This window comes from Trachymyrmex cornetzi, unplaced genomic scaffold (assembly GCF_001594075.2).
Source record: "Trachymyrmex cornetzi isolate Tcor2-1 unplaced genomic scaffold, Tcor1.1 scaffold92, whole genome shotgun sequence".
NCBI lineage: Eukaryota > Metazoa > Arthropoda > Insecta > Hymenoptera > Formicidae > Trachymyrmex > Trachymyrmex cornetzi.
In genome coordinates, this window is record NW_017300267.1 from 2,187,024 (window position 1) to 2,205,495 (window position 18,472).

An 18,472-nucleotide genomic window follows, 5' to 3' on the forward strand; every position below is an offset into this window, starting at 1 on the left:
ATCACCACGTCAAAACCGGCTATTCTCAATCTCGCTTCCGTGTTATTTTTTTGATTCATCTAGATTTAAGATTTCCATTCATTGCCATTCAATTTTGCCATGGCATTCCGCGTTAGCTATGAGGCGAGAAACTTGAACACGATTGTTTTCTTAAGATGGTGAGATGATCGAACCCTTAGACCTGTCAGAGAGAATGCGTGCTTAACAGCTTAACTGCTTTAGCCAATTTTCGAGGATACCGATCTTCAGAACGAAGACGACGTTAATCTATTGTAACGCTTGTCAAATCAAGTGTATTCTGTTGAATGACAAGCGTTTAATTTGTTAAAATAGCATTGTTTTGAAGTAACAGGACATTTATAAAGTATTCAAAATTGTTCAAGCAAGCTCGAATACGTCAAACACAGCCAATTCAAATAACGCGCCGCAAGCACAACTTTCTTTTATGCTTAACGCGACAGCGCATGATCGAGAGCGCGATCAGATTGGCAACAATTTTCGAGGATACCGATCTTCAGAACGAAGACGACGTTAATCTATTGTAACGCTTGTCAAATCAAGTGTATTCTGTTGAATGACAAGCGTTTAATTTGTTAAAATAGCATTGTTTTGAAGTAACAGGACATTTATAAAGTATTCAAAATGTACATTCAAAGAGTTTATATATTTTCTTATATATCTTTTTTTTGTATATTTATTACTTAAGTAATAAATAATAAGTAATAAATAATATTATTTATCTTCCAGGTAATTACCTGTATTTATGTTTGAGTTATACGCGTATCATGGTAGATAAATAATATTATTTAGAGTTTACTCATGCAGTAGTAAAAAAAAGTATTTGCATCTTTTTCTCTAAAATAACTTCTAGTTTAAAATAAAAAAATATTTGTGCAATGTATTTCTATATTAGAACATAACTATTCTATATCGTTTTCATTTGAATTAAATAATTATTTTGTGTAATATATTTTTCGATTTTTTGCTAAAAATTTTTCTAAAAATAGAGTGTATAAATAATTATTATTATACATATACCGTAAGAAAATCAAAATAATATATATATGTATATGTATATATATATATAAAATATATAAATAAATTATACAAAAAAAATATACAATATATAAATTTAAAAAATTAAACAAAATATATAAAATTTATTACTTTTGTTCTATATTGCTACATATTGTATACCTATATATATTGTATACCTTATATTATACATTTTTAACTGTATAAACTTCTTTTATACAATAACTTGATTACAATGAAAATTATTCCTTTTCATTATTATTGTCAGTATGATACTGCCATCTACTGGAGTTATTGATAATTTAATGGTGAAGCCTATTATAGCTAAAATGCGAATAAAAACATGATAAAAAGACAAAAATGTAAATTAATAACTAAATTTCATAATGAATAAAGAATAATGTTTAATTAATGTAAAAATGTACAACATGAAAGTATACAATAACTGTGCAGGAATCTGCTATATCGATATATCAAAAATTCTCAAATGGGTAAGTTACCAACATCCAGTTATTACAATATGAGAACCCAGATAACCAAGCAAATTTATGCTACAGATTGAAAATTCTTATCTCAAATACAGGAAAAAACAGTATTAACTGTTGGTCATACTTTATATAATACATATATCAATGTGAGATACGCAATTATAATTCTATAATGTGGATTTTATTTTAAATTGTTTATACCTATAAAATAATTGTACATATATAGAGAACATATATATACACGTACTTTAGAATTTTTTAAATTTTATTGTGCACTAAATTTATATTTTCTTTTAGTTTAAGATTTGTTCTTTTATATATATATAAAAGGCATTACATATATGTAATTAATAGCAGATACATACATTATATATGTATATAATATAAATATATGAGATTCGTAGAAACAAAGAATATTATAGATGTCAATATAAGTATTCAGCGAATAAGAAGTTAGCAGCATGTCAGCCATTTAGCAATCAATTTGATCAGTATATTGCAGCAAATTGGTTTGACTGCGATTGCATTAAACAATGTCCTACGGCAGAATCTGTATTGAGGCAATTTCATGACAGAAATCGAGCAAATCAGCTGAATACAGGCTCACTAGAATATATAGTTTATGATTGATAACAGCAATCTGTTATGTAAATCTATAATAAAGCGAAATGAAAATTAAATCATATTAAATTAATTAATTAATTTAATTTTTTCTCTATTAATTCCTTAATTTTTTTCTCGATTATAACAATGTAGTTTTTAAAGAAACTTTTTAAAAATTTGGGTTACTATTTTAGAATTCCTTTTGATACTGCTAATTAGGAACAGTGAAATTAATTCGTAAATATAGCACGGGTCAACTATTTATAATCGTGCATTGGATCGATGTAATCTACAACTTTCATCATTTTCTTCACAAAGAGAACCCGACATTTACGAAGAGCACTTGAGTGAATCTGAACTAGTTTTCAACGTAATAGGCTCATTTCTTGATGGACATCTAATAATAACCAATTCGATCTTAGACGCTTCTTCGTGAGTATTATATATTCATGTCAGGAACTGAAGAACGATTTGCATTATAGGAAGTAGAATTTTCTATCTTTCGTTCAACCCTAACTTTTGAAAGCAGCTTTAAGTCAAATTTTCGTTATCCTATATCGTACTAGATATAGTATAATATACTTTTCTATTAGAAGAATTGTTTTTGTCAGAATTGACTTTCTTCACTTTCTTTATTATTGGAATTAGAGAAGTTTACTCATATATAAAAAAGTATTCAACGAAAGAGAGAAAACTTTTTATAATTTAATAACACAAAACATTTCTACCAATTTCTTACCGTCACCTTGAGCAATAGTTTGAAGCATAATAAACGTAATTTATTGTTTATTACGTATATATTTAACATGATTGTTACATTAATAATTTAAAGAATGATTTATTTAGCATAGTTGAGATAATTAAAACTAATTTTTTAAATGTAATGTTTTAATGTGATTTTAAAATGTAATTTTTTAAATTTATATTTAGTAATATACTTATTTCAAATAATTTATTAATATGCATTTTAACACAGACAAATATTAAAACTATCGTTTCTTTAAGAATATAACTGTTTTATGTATCCACATATTTTTAAACAGATTCCATATTTTTAATATAATTAATTATATTTATAATATAATTTTCTAAATTGCTTACAATCGTAAACAGTCTATTAAATGTCTATTAAACTTCAACACAAAAGATTAACGCAATTAGCTTGTAGTCGGCAGTTTGTACTCTCTTTCGGGGCAATGAACGACCTTCAGACATCCTTTCTCCCTGCCGTGCCAGCGTCCTGTCGAGCCATCCCTAAACATAGACTTTAAAGGTAATCTTTATCCGTACTGTTTGTTTTGAATACTTTATGGTGTAAATAGGTAGAGATCTGTATGCACATAGGAAAACAATTTAAATTTTGACAATAAGAAACCTTCAAAATTGCGTATTGAGAGTGTTTTCAGAATAAAACCGCCATTTGGATGCTAGAGACCGCACACACACACACATTTATAGCTGAATCAGCATTCAATAGCTAAAATCAATACTCATAATAAGAAAGAAAAAATTGATCTTGAAAGAAAAATGTTTTCTCTGCGTGTATAATATTTATATAGAAGCAATTATTAATAATGCCCCTAATCTCTTTATTAATAAACATTACATGAAATTACAAGAGAGAATAATAATAATGTTATTATAAATATTTATGTTTAGCAGGAAAATATAAAATATTGAATATTAAATATTTATGTAATATGACATTAAATATTAATAAATATAATAAAAATGATATGTAATTTTTGTAATAAATATAATAAAATCACAGATTATAAAGAAATTAAATAATAAAAATAATAAAAATAATAAAATAACTAAATTGAAAAAAATGAGGAATGAAAGGTATTAAAGATAAATAAGATTTCTTTAATTTTGAAATTTACGTATTTTATGTTTAAGCATCTCGTTTATTTCGTTTCCGTGCTATGTATGAAAGCATTTATATTTTACGCGTATGCGACTGCTGCAGCTGCATTAATCGGTCATTCACTGCTTGGTCAACTTGCGTCCCACGAGCTTATCTAATCGTTTACCTTCATCATCCAACCGTATCAATGACAATTATCAACCTGTTAAGAAAATCTCAATGGATCTAAGCAAGTAGATGGAACGATGAATCAACGGGACTTCGAAGGCGGCAGATCACCGATGGACGCTAACGTTAAGAGACGGCGGGGCTGGTCGAACGAACGAGGAGGAGTGTCGTCCACGTGGATCAATACCGAAGAGCGTGCAGGCGCCTCCACCTTTTGCGAGAAGCAGTACTCTCGCGTCGCGGATACGCGCCGCACGCTCTCCACCGTCGATCCTTCGTGCAAAGGCCCGAAGGTTGGCACGGAGTCGCCGTCGTTATCCGCCGGCGTTCTCCTTCGTCCTCATCTTGAGGAAGGATGCGAGTCACCTGCCGACCGGGAAAGAAGGATCGTTAGATCTCGTGCGCGACGTGCCTTATCCGCTCCCGCTTGCCTGATGCACTTTTCTTTCATCTTCGTTCCGTGACACATCCGGGTATACACGAGAGGTACTCTTCCATTTGCCCGCTTCCGTGTGGGAAAATCTCGTGTGCATTATCTTTGATCTCGCGTCTCACTTTTTTTGTATATTATATTTTTATATTTTATTTCCATCTCTTCTTCCTATCTCTATGGTATAATATATGTTTACTTGGCGTATCGCATTAACGATAAATTTGTTTAGTTTTGGTTTTATTATTTACAAATAAACTTAAACGTTATGTTCTTTATTTTACGGCTAGTGATTTGATTTTAGAAAAAGTCGAAGAGAGACAGTTATATTTCTAATAACTTTATTCAATAACTTATCAAGTCATTGAGTATAAATGAATTAGATTTCTTCATATCACAAATGCAAAAGTTGTTTTTGCCTCATTGCGCTCCACTTCTTCGAGATATTCTTCTTTCTTTTTTAATAATTAATCTATAATGAACAAAAAATTAATCTATTGCATTTTCTTTATTCATATAAAATTATCTTTATAGTGTATTGCAATTTTATTTGATAATTGTATAATATTTAAATGTATATTTATTTAATAAACACTAAACGTATATTTTTATTTTATATATTTAATTCTTTTTGGTTTTTCTATTATATTATTGAATTATTAAATATTATTAAATATTAGAAAATTTAATTTAATAATTTTGATTTACGAAAAATATCTCTTCTTTAGTATACCTTTAGATAATATATATTTGTAGATATTTTTCATGGATCAATTAAAGCAGATAAGAGAAAGTAAATATTATCATTATAATTTTACAATAATGAAGGAAATATTATTGCTCTTTGTCATTTTTTTAGATACAGGTAGAATTGTTATACTTTCTAGATCTAATATTTTTCATTACTAATTTTCCTCATTATTTAATTCTCTCATTTGCTATCATATAATTTGATTGAATATGAAATCCGTGATCTTTATACTGTCACATTTCAAATAATTTTTATAGTGTCTGTTGTACTCTTATCCGACGATACTTTATATCATCATAATCATTTATCAGTACAATTATTATAATAGTATAATAATTTGTTTAGAAATAATCTAATTCAATTTCAAACTTTATCGTTACTTTGAGAGAAGCGATAAGTTGTATTTAAAATTTTTTCCGAAAAAAGATTTATATCTCTTTTTCTAAAAGCCACGTTTTCCGCGCGTCACATTGTTATTAAGTTGTCGAACGACACGTGCACAGCATTAACAATATACGCTTCAAAGAGCATTATAATGAGGCAGAATATTTTTAATATCCCTAATGAAAAAGAGCAAGTGTACAACAGAATTCCTTTGATACTTGAAGTGATCTTAAGCAAAAAAATTCTTAAAACTTTATTATATCTTGTTATATAATTAAGATTGCATAAACTGTCTCAGAAATTGTTTTTTTTTTGGATTTGAAAAATTAAATAATTTTAAGAAAAAACTTTGAGATTCTCTTTTGTAAATAAATGAGAAGATTATATAAAGAATATAATCTAAAAAGATATAATGAAACATTTACATATTCAAAGTTTAACGTTTCTTCAATTTTACCACGTTTTACTCAATTTTTGCCTTTATGCGCTGAAAGTTCTAGAATAAAAATAAAAATAAGATAGAAGAAAAATTCTAGACAAAAATAATACACGGATATATGTGTCACGAGCGCGTGTTTGTGAATATAAAACAAAGTAGCATCATTGAATACGTACATCTTGACAATTCAACATTATCGACATCCGATTCCATTGTTGTCATTGTGTTAATTTTCGAAAAATTTATCGCGTACATATCTTTGTCGTCGTACTCCAAATTGACGTCTTATTTTACCGATCTGTCACGCGGTCGGACATGAAAATAATTTGCCAGGTTGTATTGTGTTTTCTGTCTGTCACGCCGCGTTCCAGCATGAAGCAGCTGTGCACGCGATTTACTAAGAGTGCACTAAACTTTCCTAGTGATAAGTGTCGCTGAACTCGTTACAGACGAGATTTTTTTGCTTATCACTTAGTACGCGATTTTAAATGCCGTACGTTTTAACTCTTTTGTACGATTTTACTTTGTATTTATTATTTTACTTTTTTAATTCTTTTATTTGTTAAGATTACACGATGATTACGATGTTGACAAAAAGGAAAAAAAGTACAAAGGAAAAACAGAGAATGTTAGAAATATTCACGTTTATTTTATGAATATTGTAAACAAATTTATTTTTGTATCTTTAGAAGCCAATAGCTTGAAATTTAATGTTGATAGATTTTCTTTTTCGCAAACAACTGTCACAGACTTCTAACAATACACAGAAAAAAGACTATTCTTAAATCAACCATAATATACGCATATATAAACAAAAATATTGTAATCATGCTTCAAAGATATTAGTTTTAATCTAATTAAATTTGTTTTGATGCAAGTATTATTTTGCACTCAATTCAAGATTTGTTCAATTAAAAATTTTATATCAATACAAATTTAATCAAATCACGACTAAAATCTTTAAAGCAAGGTTACAATATTTTTGCTTATATATGAGTATATTATAGTTAATTTAAGAATAGTCTTTTTTCTGTGTATATATGCACGCACAAACATAAATAAAAAAATTATGTGTGTATTTGTAGCATAAATCAAGCTTAATTTCGTATCGACACTTGTCTATATAGTAAGATTAAAGATATTTAAATGTAATAATGTATCAATGCTTTAATCGTTCATATCATTCAAATATTACAAGTGTCATTTATAATGTTTGTAAAAAGCTTTAGTTTATAATGATGAAAAAGCTTCTGTGATCAATTAATAATAAAAAGAATTAGCAGTTAATATATATCATTAAGTGTAGTAAAGGATATAGCAAAATTATTGATAACAAGAAGCTATTATCATTTTTATTTGATAGCTTAAGTGCATCAATACTATTTCTGATTTTCTGCCAGCACTAGGATTAGAGTATTGGTCCTAAGAACAATCTATAAAAATTTAGTGCGTCAAAAAAATATATGATATAATTTAAATTACTAAATAAAAATTTAGAAGTAAGTTTATTTATAAAATACAGAATGCCAAAATTGAGCAAAATTTCTAGGCTAAATCATCTATATTTTCCAATTATCGGGTTACATCGCAAACATCTTTAGACAGAAACTGAAGCGAAAGTCATTGTTGCGCTCGGTGACAGGGCGAAGGGTGGTTCGCGTTCGATCGCTCTGTTCGTGCCAGTTGCAAGCGATAGGGCGGAGGTAATGAAGGTTGTATGAATTTGTAACGACGGCTTTTTATAGGCGGCATTTATCCTTGCAATTCGCCGTCGCCAGGTCAAGGCGACGCGACGTTAAACTCTGATGAATCAACGGTTCGCATGTTTAAAGTTACCATCTTTTAATTCTATTCAAATCCCTCGTTATTCCCCCCAAGAGACCGCTATTGACTTTATTGTAGGAATTAGCTTCAATAAATTTAACTTTTTATAATTGTAATTTCCTTTCTTATATAAATTAATAACTTAGTATTAGATTGAACAAAATTTAGTATTAGATTGAACTAAAGACAATCTTAGATTGAATTCTATTTTTTGATTCTAATAAATTTAATTTTAGAGAAGTTCCTCTTCATATAATTTTTTTGAGAGATGAGAGTACAAACACAGCATCTTTATAAATAATTATACATTTGATTCTTGTTCATATTTCTCCTTTAGTCAAGAAAGTAACAAGCTCATTTAAAACAACAAGACATGATCTCCAATTTCCCTGATCTTTAGCAACATAAAAATTTTTTGAAATGTCACGCACGAGAGAATCGTGATAAAATATTTTAATAAAAGAACATTGAAACTTCCGTCGTTGATTGAAATCTAGTTGTCGATTTTATTCGTGGGTACGAAGGGTGATGTCTTTCTTTTTTTCTTTCCTAGAATTATGCCAGCAGTTTGATAGAACGTGATCGACTCGGAGGAAAGAAAGTTACAATTAGGGTGCATTCAAGACTGCAAGTAAATCAGGAGGTAAGTCCGCACATACCTATATTAAATAAAAAGTAAATATATTAAAGACTGTTTGTAAAAAGTATTTTGAATGCTATAAATGCGAATGTCGTTAATTAAATCGCGTATATGAAGTGAATATGTTAACAAACTTCGATATTGAGCTTATAATATTTTCAACTTTTTGCAACAGTAAGTCATGAATTGATCAGTGTTAGGTACACGTTTCAGTACTTACTGAACAATATATCGGTAAATATAACTTTTCTAACAATAATACAAATGATTCATCTTTCTAAATTCTTTATGAATTAGCTTAATCTGTTTATAATGAGTTAAAAAATGCTACAGTCACAAGTAGTATGCCATTAGATAGACACAGTGGAATTTTATTTTTCGTGAGTAAAATCATATTTACAAACAATTTATTTCGAATCCATTACATTAATTCATAAAGAATTTAGTAAGATAACCCCCTAAATTTGTAATGATCACCTGTGCTATCTAGGTAAGCATACTATCAGATAATTATTATAAACTATTAATTTATTATCGGTTTAAGCATAATAGTACCAAGTTTATTGTTTCATAATAGTTTCAAATAATGTTACCAAAGTAACAATATTTGAAATATCGCAATAGTTGTTATTATTTTAAACCAGCTTCATGAAAACAATAAGTTAGCCACTAAACAACATTAAAAAGTATGTTGATATTCTACTTTTAGACTTATTGTTTAATACAGTAAAAATTGGATAATTAAATATAAAAAATATGAGAAATAACTATACAATATTAGACCAAAGTGTACTTATTCAAATTGAGTTCAGGCTAGATTCCATGCTGCATTTGATTTGAAGTATATCTTTGAGAATTCAATTGAGAGGGTCTATCATTTAATAGAATAGATATGAAATCGTCACAATCAATATAATCTGTTAGTATCGCGTTATAAAATTTGCATTACTTTAAATACGTAAGAATGTATAATAAAACAGGTGTGATAATTACAGTGCAATAATAAATTAATAATAAATTAGTTTAATAATAAAAATATAAAATAATAAATAAATCAGACATTTCTGCTACCTTTTTATACATTTTTCAGTGTCTTAACTTAATATGTAAGTAAACTAACAGATGTGTAACAAATATTTTTGCTATTAAACATGTAAATTTATATATTCTAGACAGTTATATGTAAAAACAAAATAAATCATTTGTATCGCGATATTTTTTATTTATTATTATGTAGAAAGAGAGAGGAAGGATATATTCACTGATTCAAAACGAGAATATTCCTGAATAAATAATGCGTATGGAGTTGTTCGGCATATATTATGAGTCACGTATACCAGTTATCGAAAGATTCCACCGGTTTTAGCTGATCGACTTACGTGTCATTATAATGGAACTGACAGTCGGGCATTATCATCTCGTCACGTGCTTGTACGAGATATAAGTTAAATTGGACTCACGTACGTTTGATTTAACGTGCGCTGGTCCTGTACTGTCTAATTTACTAGACAACTAGGACGAATCGAGAGATAACGAGGAAAATGATGAGACGTCGGTGACAGGATACTATTTACGAGTCTTTAGTGCGTACTGATTGGCTCTAAAAAGACTCACGGTACCTAAACAGACGCTAATTGAGAGCGGTTTAACGCAAGGGGAGCTGTAAAGAATGAAAACTCGCTTCGTGTACGTTGCGTAAGTCATGGTAGACAAATATTTAAGAATTAATTAATTTCCTTTTAATGGAAATTTTATAGGTAGTTTAATTATTTTCAATGTGTTTTTTAACACATTGAAAAATTTTCCTGAGTTAAGCGCTGGTTACGGGTAGTTAAATCTGGTTTTTGATTGACCTAACAAAACTTTCACTAAGAGGCTTATTGGGAACACATTAATATTAAAAATCAAAATTTTAAGACGAGATTAAGTTTCGATTTAACTGTGAAATTGAATTACTTTTCACGATTCGAAATTCTCTTTAATAAAAATATCTTATATAACGTATTATTTTAAATATTTTGTTATATAATACAAAAATGCTCTATATATTTATAGTTACAGATTTCTTTCCTCATTTTCCGACACGTGCAAACATAACGCGACTAAATGTGATGCAAATGGTATAGTGACGCAAAATGCGACTATTTCTTTGGATGAAAAAATCAGAAGAAAAATCGCGTATTGTATGTATCTAATAGTTAGAAAGATACGAACGTAACTGCGAAGCACATTGTATACCGCGACAATGCTGCATATGCGAAAGTTTGCATTATTCAGATTCTCTGCTAGACTGCGTGTCGTGTCTCTCATCAAGCATCGCAACAGTGATAACAGATCGTTTCTTCAATTAACAGACATAACTGTCTTCTATAACCTGATAACGAAATTCGTGATAATACGCAATATTATCGCTTTGAGTATCTTTTTTCACTTTTATCTGGCGTGTGAAAGTGTCTGCGCCTTCAAATTAGTATTAACTCGCTGTCTCTGGTTCTCAGCGGATTTCACCGCCCATTGTCGTCATAAAAATGCGATCATGCTCACGCTGTAGAGATTTAGAGATTTACATTTGTTGTGTATTTAAATGAGCAATTGTATAACAATGAGGAAAAAAATTGAATAAACTCTTTTGAAGATGATAAAAGATTTTTCAATCGATTTAATATCGATTTTATCATGATAACATGCATACATTAATTTAATTTTTTAAACAGAGGGCATGTATTATGGAATATTTGGATTCGTTTGACATCGTTGCGTTTTTATATCTTCAATTAGAATTCAATTTTGGGTATGTATATTATCGAACTGTTCAGAATGGATACCAAGTGAAATTATTTTGATTTCCTCAGAAAGCAATAGAAATGCAGGAAATAACGGAACAATTCCGATCAGAATTCATTCCGAACGGTTCCATAATATGTTCCCAGAGTCGAATTCTGACTGGAGATATAAGAATGCAAAAATGTAATAAAATGAATAGAAAGATTATTATTGCTTTATTTTTGTTATTATATTGAGGATATTTGGAGATTATATTAATTATTATATGTATACATATTCAAAGAATCAATGATATAATGAATAAAATGTATTTCTTTCAAGAATTTTTTCTAAGCATTCTTCGTAACAGTTCAATTGTACAGATATTAAAAAGTAATTCAATAGTTAATTACTAATTAATTAAGCTCATAAATATGTAGCACATACATTTTCTGGATATATAACGCACAGTTAAATAAATTGATTGTATTCTCTTGGGAGTGTGACCATAAATGTAATATATGCAATATTCATTCGCGTAATTAATTAATTATTTATGATATATGCGCTACTTGTCACTCCATATGCGCTAAAGCGGTAACCAAGATTCTATTGGGATCAGTTGTTTGAACAGTATTATTGCATAGAATTATTTCCTAACAGGCTACGTTTATTCTCAACAATGGCCATTACATTTGAGTAAAACTCCTATTAGAGTTTCAATAGACTCGCAAATAAAGGAAGTAATATTGATTTTATTACATTCCTAATAATTAAATAATTATTATGCAAAATTATTTTAGTGCTTTTAAAATTTTCATTATAACGAAATAGATATGCAGCACTAATACTAACAAAATTAATACTTATTATTATTAATTATAAATGTAAGATAAAATTTAGAGATTGATATATTATCGACAAATACGATAAAACAAAGAATTTATACAAATTGAAAACAACAAGCACAAAGCATATTTCTAATACGACACGTCATAACATGCAAATCTCTCCCTTCTTCGGAACTAATCATAAATGCCACTGCTGTGCCCACGTGTATGCTTGTACAAGGCAATCCCGCATTTGCATCTGTACGTCAAACCTATTATTGCAAAAGTGTATTATAATGATTTCCAATGGAGTAACACTAGCTATCTATAAATAATTCGTATAATCAAAGACGTACATTTAGTGTATGTGCGCGCGCGCGCGAAATAATGTAACTGATGAGTGTAATCGATGGACAATCTGATTATACTTTGAATCACTATCATTTCTGCGCACAAATAACTTCTTAAACAAAAAAACATTATCACTTTTATCATGTAATTATTGTATTATTCGCTCAATATCACATAGATAATTTTTTTTACAAATGCCAACATATTGAATTACTTTATCTCTTATCATCTCACTATATTATTATTTTTTCAAGGTTTTTATTTATGTTTGATAAATTGTGTGTGTGTGTGTGTGTGTGTCTCCACAAATTACCCTGTATAATACTAATAATTTCAAAATTATATAAACATTTTTATAATAATATAAAAGGTCAGTAAATGTAAAATAAGTACGAAAGCCGAAGAGTTATCAACAGCCACTGTTCAATCAAATAGATCCGTCTTATGTGGAAGCCAGAACTAAGCTTGGTATGTTACAACGATCGAAATGTTTACACATCGTGAAACAATATTATTCACTTTACATTGTTTAGTTTCAAAACGATGGTAATTGAATAGGATCATTAAGAATTTGACAAAATAAAATCTTTTTAAATATCACATATATATTCCATTGAGCTTTTTATTTATTATTTGTTTATTCGTCGCTCGCTATTTCTATCTCTTTCCGAATATTGACGCTTAACATCCTGTAATATGTGTCAGCAAATTGAAAAATCGACTTCGTAGATTGCGAATTGATTCAACATTCAAATCAAATTCCGAGAAATTCAAGATATACCGATGCCTTTATATACCTTCACTAGTAGAAGCTTTATTTTTCCTATACCCATCTATGGGAAATCTCGGTAAGAGCGTACTGCAATAACGTATAACTTCTTTGAAATTGCGGGCTAGTCTTTGGGCCTGACATCATTTACTCAACGATTGTCACATCGCATCGTCGCCGATTTTGAAATGACAGAATAATACCCCTTCCTGAGAGCCTGACCGGATTCCCAAGCATATCACGGCACTATCTGGGCGGAGTTTCCTTATCAAAATCACTGGATAACTGTCTCCACGCTGCTGCCAGCCACCGACTGGTTGCTGCGAGTGGCCGATTGCTCGTCACCGGGACCGAGGAGTGTGTGTTCGGAAGCTATCATCTGGCTGTCAGCCGATGGTAAACAGTTCTCCGGTATACACCGCGGTGCGCAGACGTGCGTACGTACGTAGTGCAACGTATGCACGTGTGCATACGCGTGTATATGTGGGCGAGCCTATAGAGAAAAAGAGAGAGAGAGAGAGAGACGGAGAGGTAGACATAATTGAATACACATTCTCGTCTGTCCACGCACGCTTTATTTACTCGTGAAGCGGGGTGATTCCGACATGAGGACCACCATCTGACATTGCAGCCAAAAGCGCAATCACTATCGTGCCTGTCATCGCGGTGACGGATCTCTTCAGGTGCAATCACCGATGGAGCTCCGAGGAGATATGCAATTGGACAAGTAGGGTTTTTATAAACAGTGATATGTGTAATTAATCTGTTAATTTGAAGATTACATTCTCTCTTTTAAATTATATTTTATTACTTATTCATTTTGTACGATAAATGAAAAAACGACGATTGCAATAACGCTTGTTGCCGAATTGGTTATAGTAAATTAATGTACTAATTAAAATTATTTTCATCTGATAACAAATTCTGTTGTATGAGTAACATGTTAACTATTCAGATTATATGAATAGCCGCCATAATGATCTAGGCTGATCTATTCTAAGTTGATCGACTCTGCAAGCTGAGAAAGCAACAGATGTTGGTACAAAATTTGCACTCGCCTCTCTATCATATTTATATTAAATCGCGGTTTGTTTTTTTAATCTTCGATGCATTTGAAATCGACACTTTTAGATAATCACTGTAAAAACAGAAGATTGAAACGTGCTATCAATAATGATAACACAAGTAAAGTGTGTCAATTAATTTCGGTGTATTTTGATATTCGTCAATAAAATTTAATGATAGAAAGAATTTTTAATTTAAAGAAAAAGTACATTGATATTTAATACACATTTATGTTTAAAAACATTATTATCATATTACGAAAAAAGTAATTTACATTTTTTGAAATTACAATTTAATAAAATTTCTATTTAAAATATTAGGAAAATTTTATTTATACAGAAAAGTATTTTAATTGGTATTATGCTCATGCTAATACTGATATAATACTAATAAATGTCAGTAAATGTGATGTTAGGAAAGTTTATTCAGTAAAATATTTGTGTTAGTCATACAAACTTGAATCAAGTTATTCAAATGTAAAATTGGCATCCAAGACACATCTGATGACTAAAAATTGAACAATCGACCAACTTATAATTGACTGTATTAATCATGCAATCATGCATTGCACGAAACATGTTTAATTACAGTGCCTTATATCCTTGAATTAGATTCACCTTGCAACATGAAATGTGAATAGAGTTAGTCAACCGTTCAAACAAATCTTTTTTTTCATGCTTATGTACACTGCAATGCGTTTGCAAAAATCATGGAAGAATAATTATTTCACAATATCTAACCGTTGATCACGTGCTGACCCGCACTTTGACCCAAGTAACGTCACGACGCATGGATTCTCTTATCAACGTTATATGTGCTCGATTCTACATGTAATGGTTATTACTATCGAAGCAGCGAACCTGAAAAAAATATCAACTCGTTGAGACAGAATTGATAATCGATGTGCGACATGCAAATTTATCCAATTCAATTGCATTTGTAAGTTATCTATATATTATGCAGTACGCGGAAAAATATCCGGAAACAAATATCGGCGATATTGTGCAATAATTTGTACCAAGAACCGAAGAATATATGAATTTCTATAAATCTTAGTAAAAAAAAAAAAAAAAATAATAATATTATCTAAAAGAAATATACGTAAAAATAAATAAGCATACAAGAAAAAAATAAGCATATTTTAAGCCGCGTACACATCTAACGAACGAACACCGAACGTGACATTCGCGTTCATGTTCGTAATTCGTTCGTACATTTTTCTCGATTTTATCGAACACGGGCCGAACACCCATTCGATCTTGATTCGGTGTTTGTTCTAACCTTATTGCTTGTGACAATTAATATTTTTATTTTATAACAAAAAAAGCCAATACGATAAACTTTATTTAAAGTTTTCAATTTTATTATCTCTACAGAATGTTAATACACAGAAAAGCACAGAAAAGGTTATGGTGATTCAGGCGAACAACCAAATAGCGAATACGTGATTTGTACGTCTACACCGCGCACGAATCGAGCACGAATCGCGCACGAATTGTCTTTAATGTACCGCTTCATGAGGGAACCGAGTCAAACGCGAATCGAATGCTCGATTCTCATTCGCTTTGACGAATACATCTGCTGAACGCAATCAATGAATGTTCGCGTTCGCTCTTCGTTCGGTGTTCGTTCGCTAGGTGTATACACGGCTTTACAAAAGGTTTTTTTTTAAAAACGTTATAATCAGATAAAATTAATTTATAAGAAAATAAATCGTAAAATTACGGAAAATATTGTATACCTTTGTTATTGTTATGAACAAAAACATAATTAGAAAGACAATTAGAATTTTAGAAAATAATACAAACGGCAAATATTAAACTATAAATGTTTCTTCATTAAAATATAATATGATTTAAATTTTAAAATATAATATAATATGATTCTTCACAAAAATATAATTTGATTTAGCACAAAATTTACATACTGACGCAATTTAAGAGTTATTTTAGAGCAATTCTTTTAGAAAGCTATTTTAAAGAAGAAAAAGAACTAGATTGTTAGAAAGTAATAGTTTATTCTTAGGGATAATTAACCTTTGACCTCTCTTATGTTAAAGGTGCATAAAACTCTTATTGGTATTTAGAGTGATAATCGATTGCTTTTTCCACTCGTTCTTCTTTCACCGACGAGATCTTTATTTTACAACTTTCCTCTCAAGATAGGATAACATTTTTCTCCATCTATTTGCGCGTGCTGCTTTATAAAATTGCTTTGGACAAGTCTGCATCTCCCATGTAAATGATTTACGTAATGCGAAATAATGTAAAAATTCACAAGCTACGCCAACGCATTTTGACGTTTAATACTTGCCGATCAGAATTTCTTATCGATGCGTGCGTTGTAGATATGCTGTTGAAAATAAAATATTATTTAATTTTAATTTAAAGACGCGTATAGTGGACTTCCTGAGACATACAAAAAATGTTAAAATTAATATTTCTTTGTACAAAAATGTCAATTTGTCTCGAAAAGTTCACTATACGTCTTTAAGTTAAAATTAACATTTTATTTTTATCAGTGTATGAATTATAAAAATACATGTCTTGAAACGATAAAAAATACATATACCAGGTATGTAAATATGAAACCGGAATTTACCAATAGATGGCCATAGCTGTCAATGTAGTTACCGTCAGACCGCGTCATTGACGCCATTTCCTTGTTCTGACATCTGACAAAGATTTTCAGCTCACAACAATACAAGTTTCATACAATAGTATAGTTTGTAATAGCGTTGAACATGTCGAATTTTGTGCCTGGAAACTACGATTTGCGGACAGCATGGATTTTCTGTTACCATTTAAAGAAAACTACTGCAGAATCGCATCGAATGCTTGTCGAAGCTTACGGTGAGCATGCTCTTGGTAAATCACAGTGCTTTGAGTGGTTTAAAAAATTCACAAGTGGCGATTTTGACGTGAGAAACGAAGAACGTGGAAAACCACTGAAAAAGTTTTAAGACAGCGAATTACAAGCATTGTTGGATGAGGATGACGCTCAAACTCAACAACAACTCGCGGATCAATTGAATGTGACACGAGAAGCCGTCTCCATACGTTTGAAATCTATGGGAAAGATCCAGAAGATGGGAAAATGGGTTCCACATGAACTGAATGAAAGACAGCAGGAAAACCGAAAAACCACTTGCGAAATGCTGCTCGCCAGGTACAAAAGAAAGTCATTTCTCCATCGAATTGTGACTGGCGATGAAAAGTGGATATATTTTGAGAATCCTAAGCGTAAAAGATCATGGGTAACTCCAGGTGAACCATCGACATCGACTGCAAGACCAAATCGCTATGAACGGAAGACAATGCTCTGTGTTTGATGGGATCAGAAAGGTGTGATCTATTATGAGCTGCTAAAACCTGGCGAAACCGTTAATACTGAACGCTACCGACAACAAATGATCAGTTTGAATCAAGCTTTGCGTGAAGAACGACCGGAATATCAGAAAAGACAACACAAAGTGATTTTGCTTCATGATAATGCACCATCACACACAGCAAAACTGGTCAAGGAAACGATTGAGGCGTTTGGTTGGGAAATACTTTCGCATGCGGCTTACTCACCAGACTTGGCTCCGTCCGATTACTACTTATTTGCATCGATGGGACACGCACTTGCTCAGCAGCGCTTCACTTCTTACGAAGATGTACGAAAATGGCTAGATGACTGGTTTGGCTCAAAAGAGTAACAATTTTTTTGGCATGGCATCCACAAATTGTCAGACAGGTGGGAAAAATGTATAGCTAGCGATGGGCAATACTCTTCGAATAAAATATTTTTTATTATTTTCCTGTAATAAACGTGTATTTTCTATTTAAAAATTCCGGTTTCATATTTACATACCTGGTAATAATACATAAAATAATTCCAGAAATTATAACATTGTAATATTTTACATATAAAAATTATAAAATTTTACTTTGCAACAGTGATTCGTAAATTTTATAGAATAAAGTTTCTATCTATATTTATTATAATATTATATTTATATGTGTTATTACGCACGTGAACTTTGACATGCAATATTCTAAGATCATCTTTATTAGTCAT

The 18,472-nt window shown here is 30.3% G+C and overlaps 1 protein-coding gene across 9 annotated transcripts in view; it reads left to right on the forward strand.

The window, feature by feature from the left end:
- The first annotated feature begins 4,407 nt into the window (after positions 1-4,407).
- Positions 4,408-18,472, forward strand: part of Ndae1 (Na[+]-driven anion exchanger 1) — a 61,387-nt gene continuing 47,322 nt past the window's right edge. For 7 of the 9 annotated variants that reach the window (XR_001940555.1, XR_001940556.1, XM_018520678.1 and 4 more), the window contains exon 1: positions 13,230-14,072. Coding sequence is in view for 6 of the 9 variants with exons in the window: in XM_018520678.1 (XP_018376180.1) it covers positions 14,041-14,072 (32 nt within the window). In the remaining 3 variants the exon portion in view is untranslated. Of the gene's footprint in view, positions 4,651-8,545; positions 8,636-13,228; positions 14,073-18,472 lie in introns of those variants that run through there. The other 2 variants (XM_018520684.1, XM_018520688.1) reach the window with 2 other exon arrangements.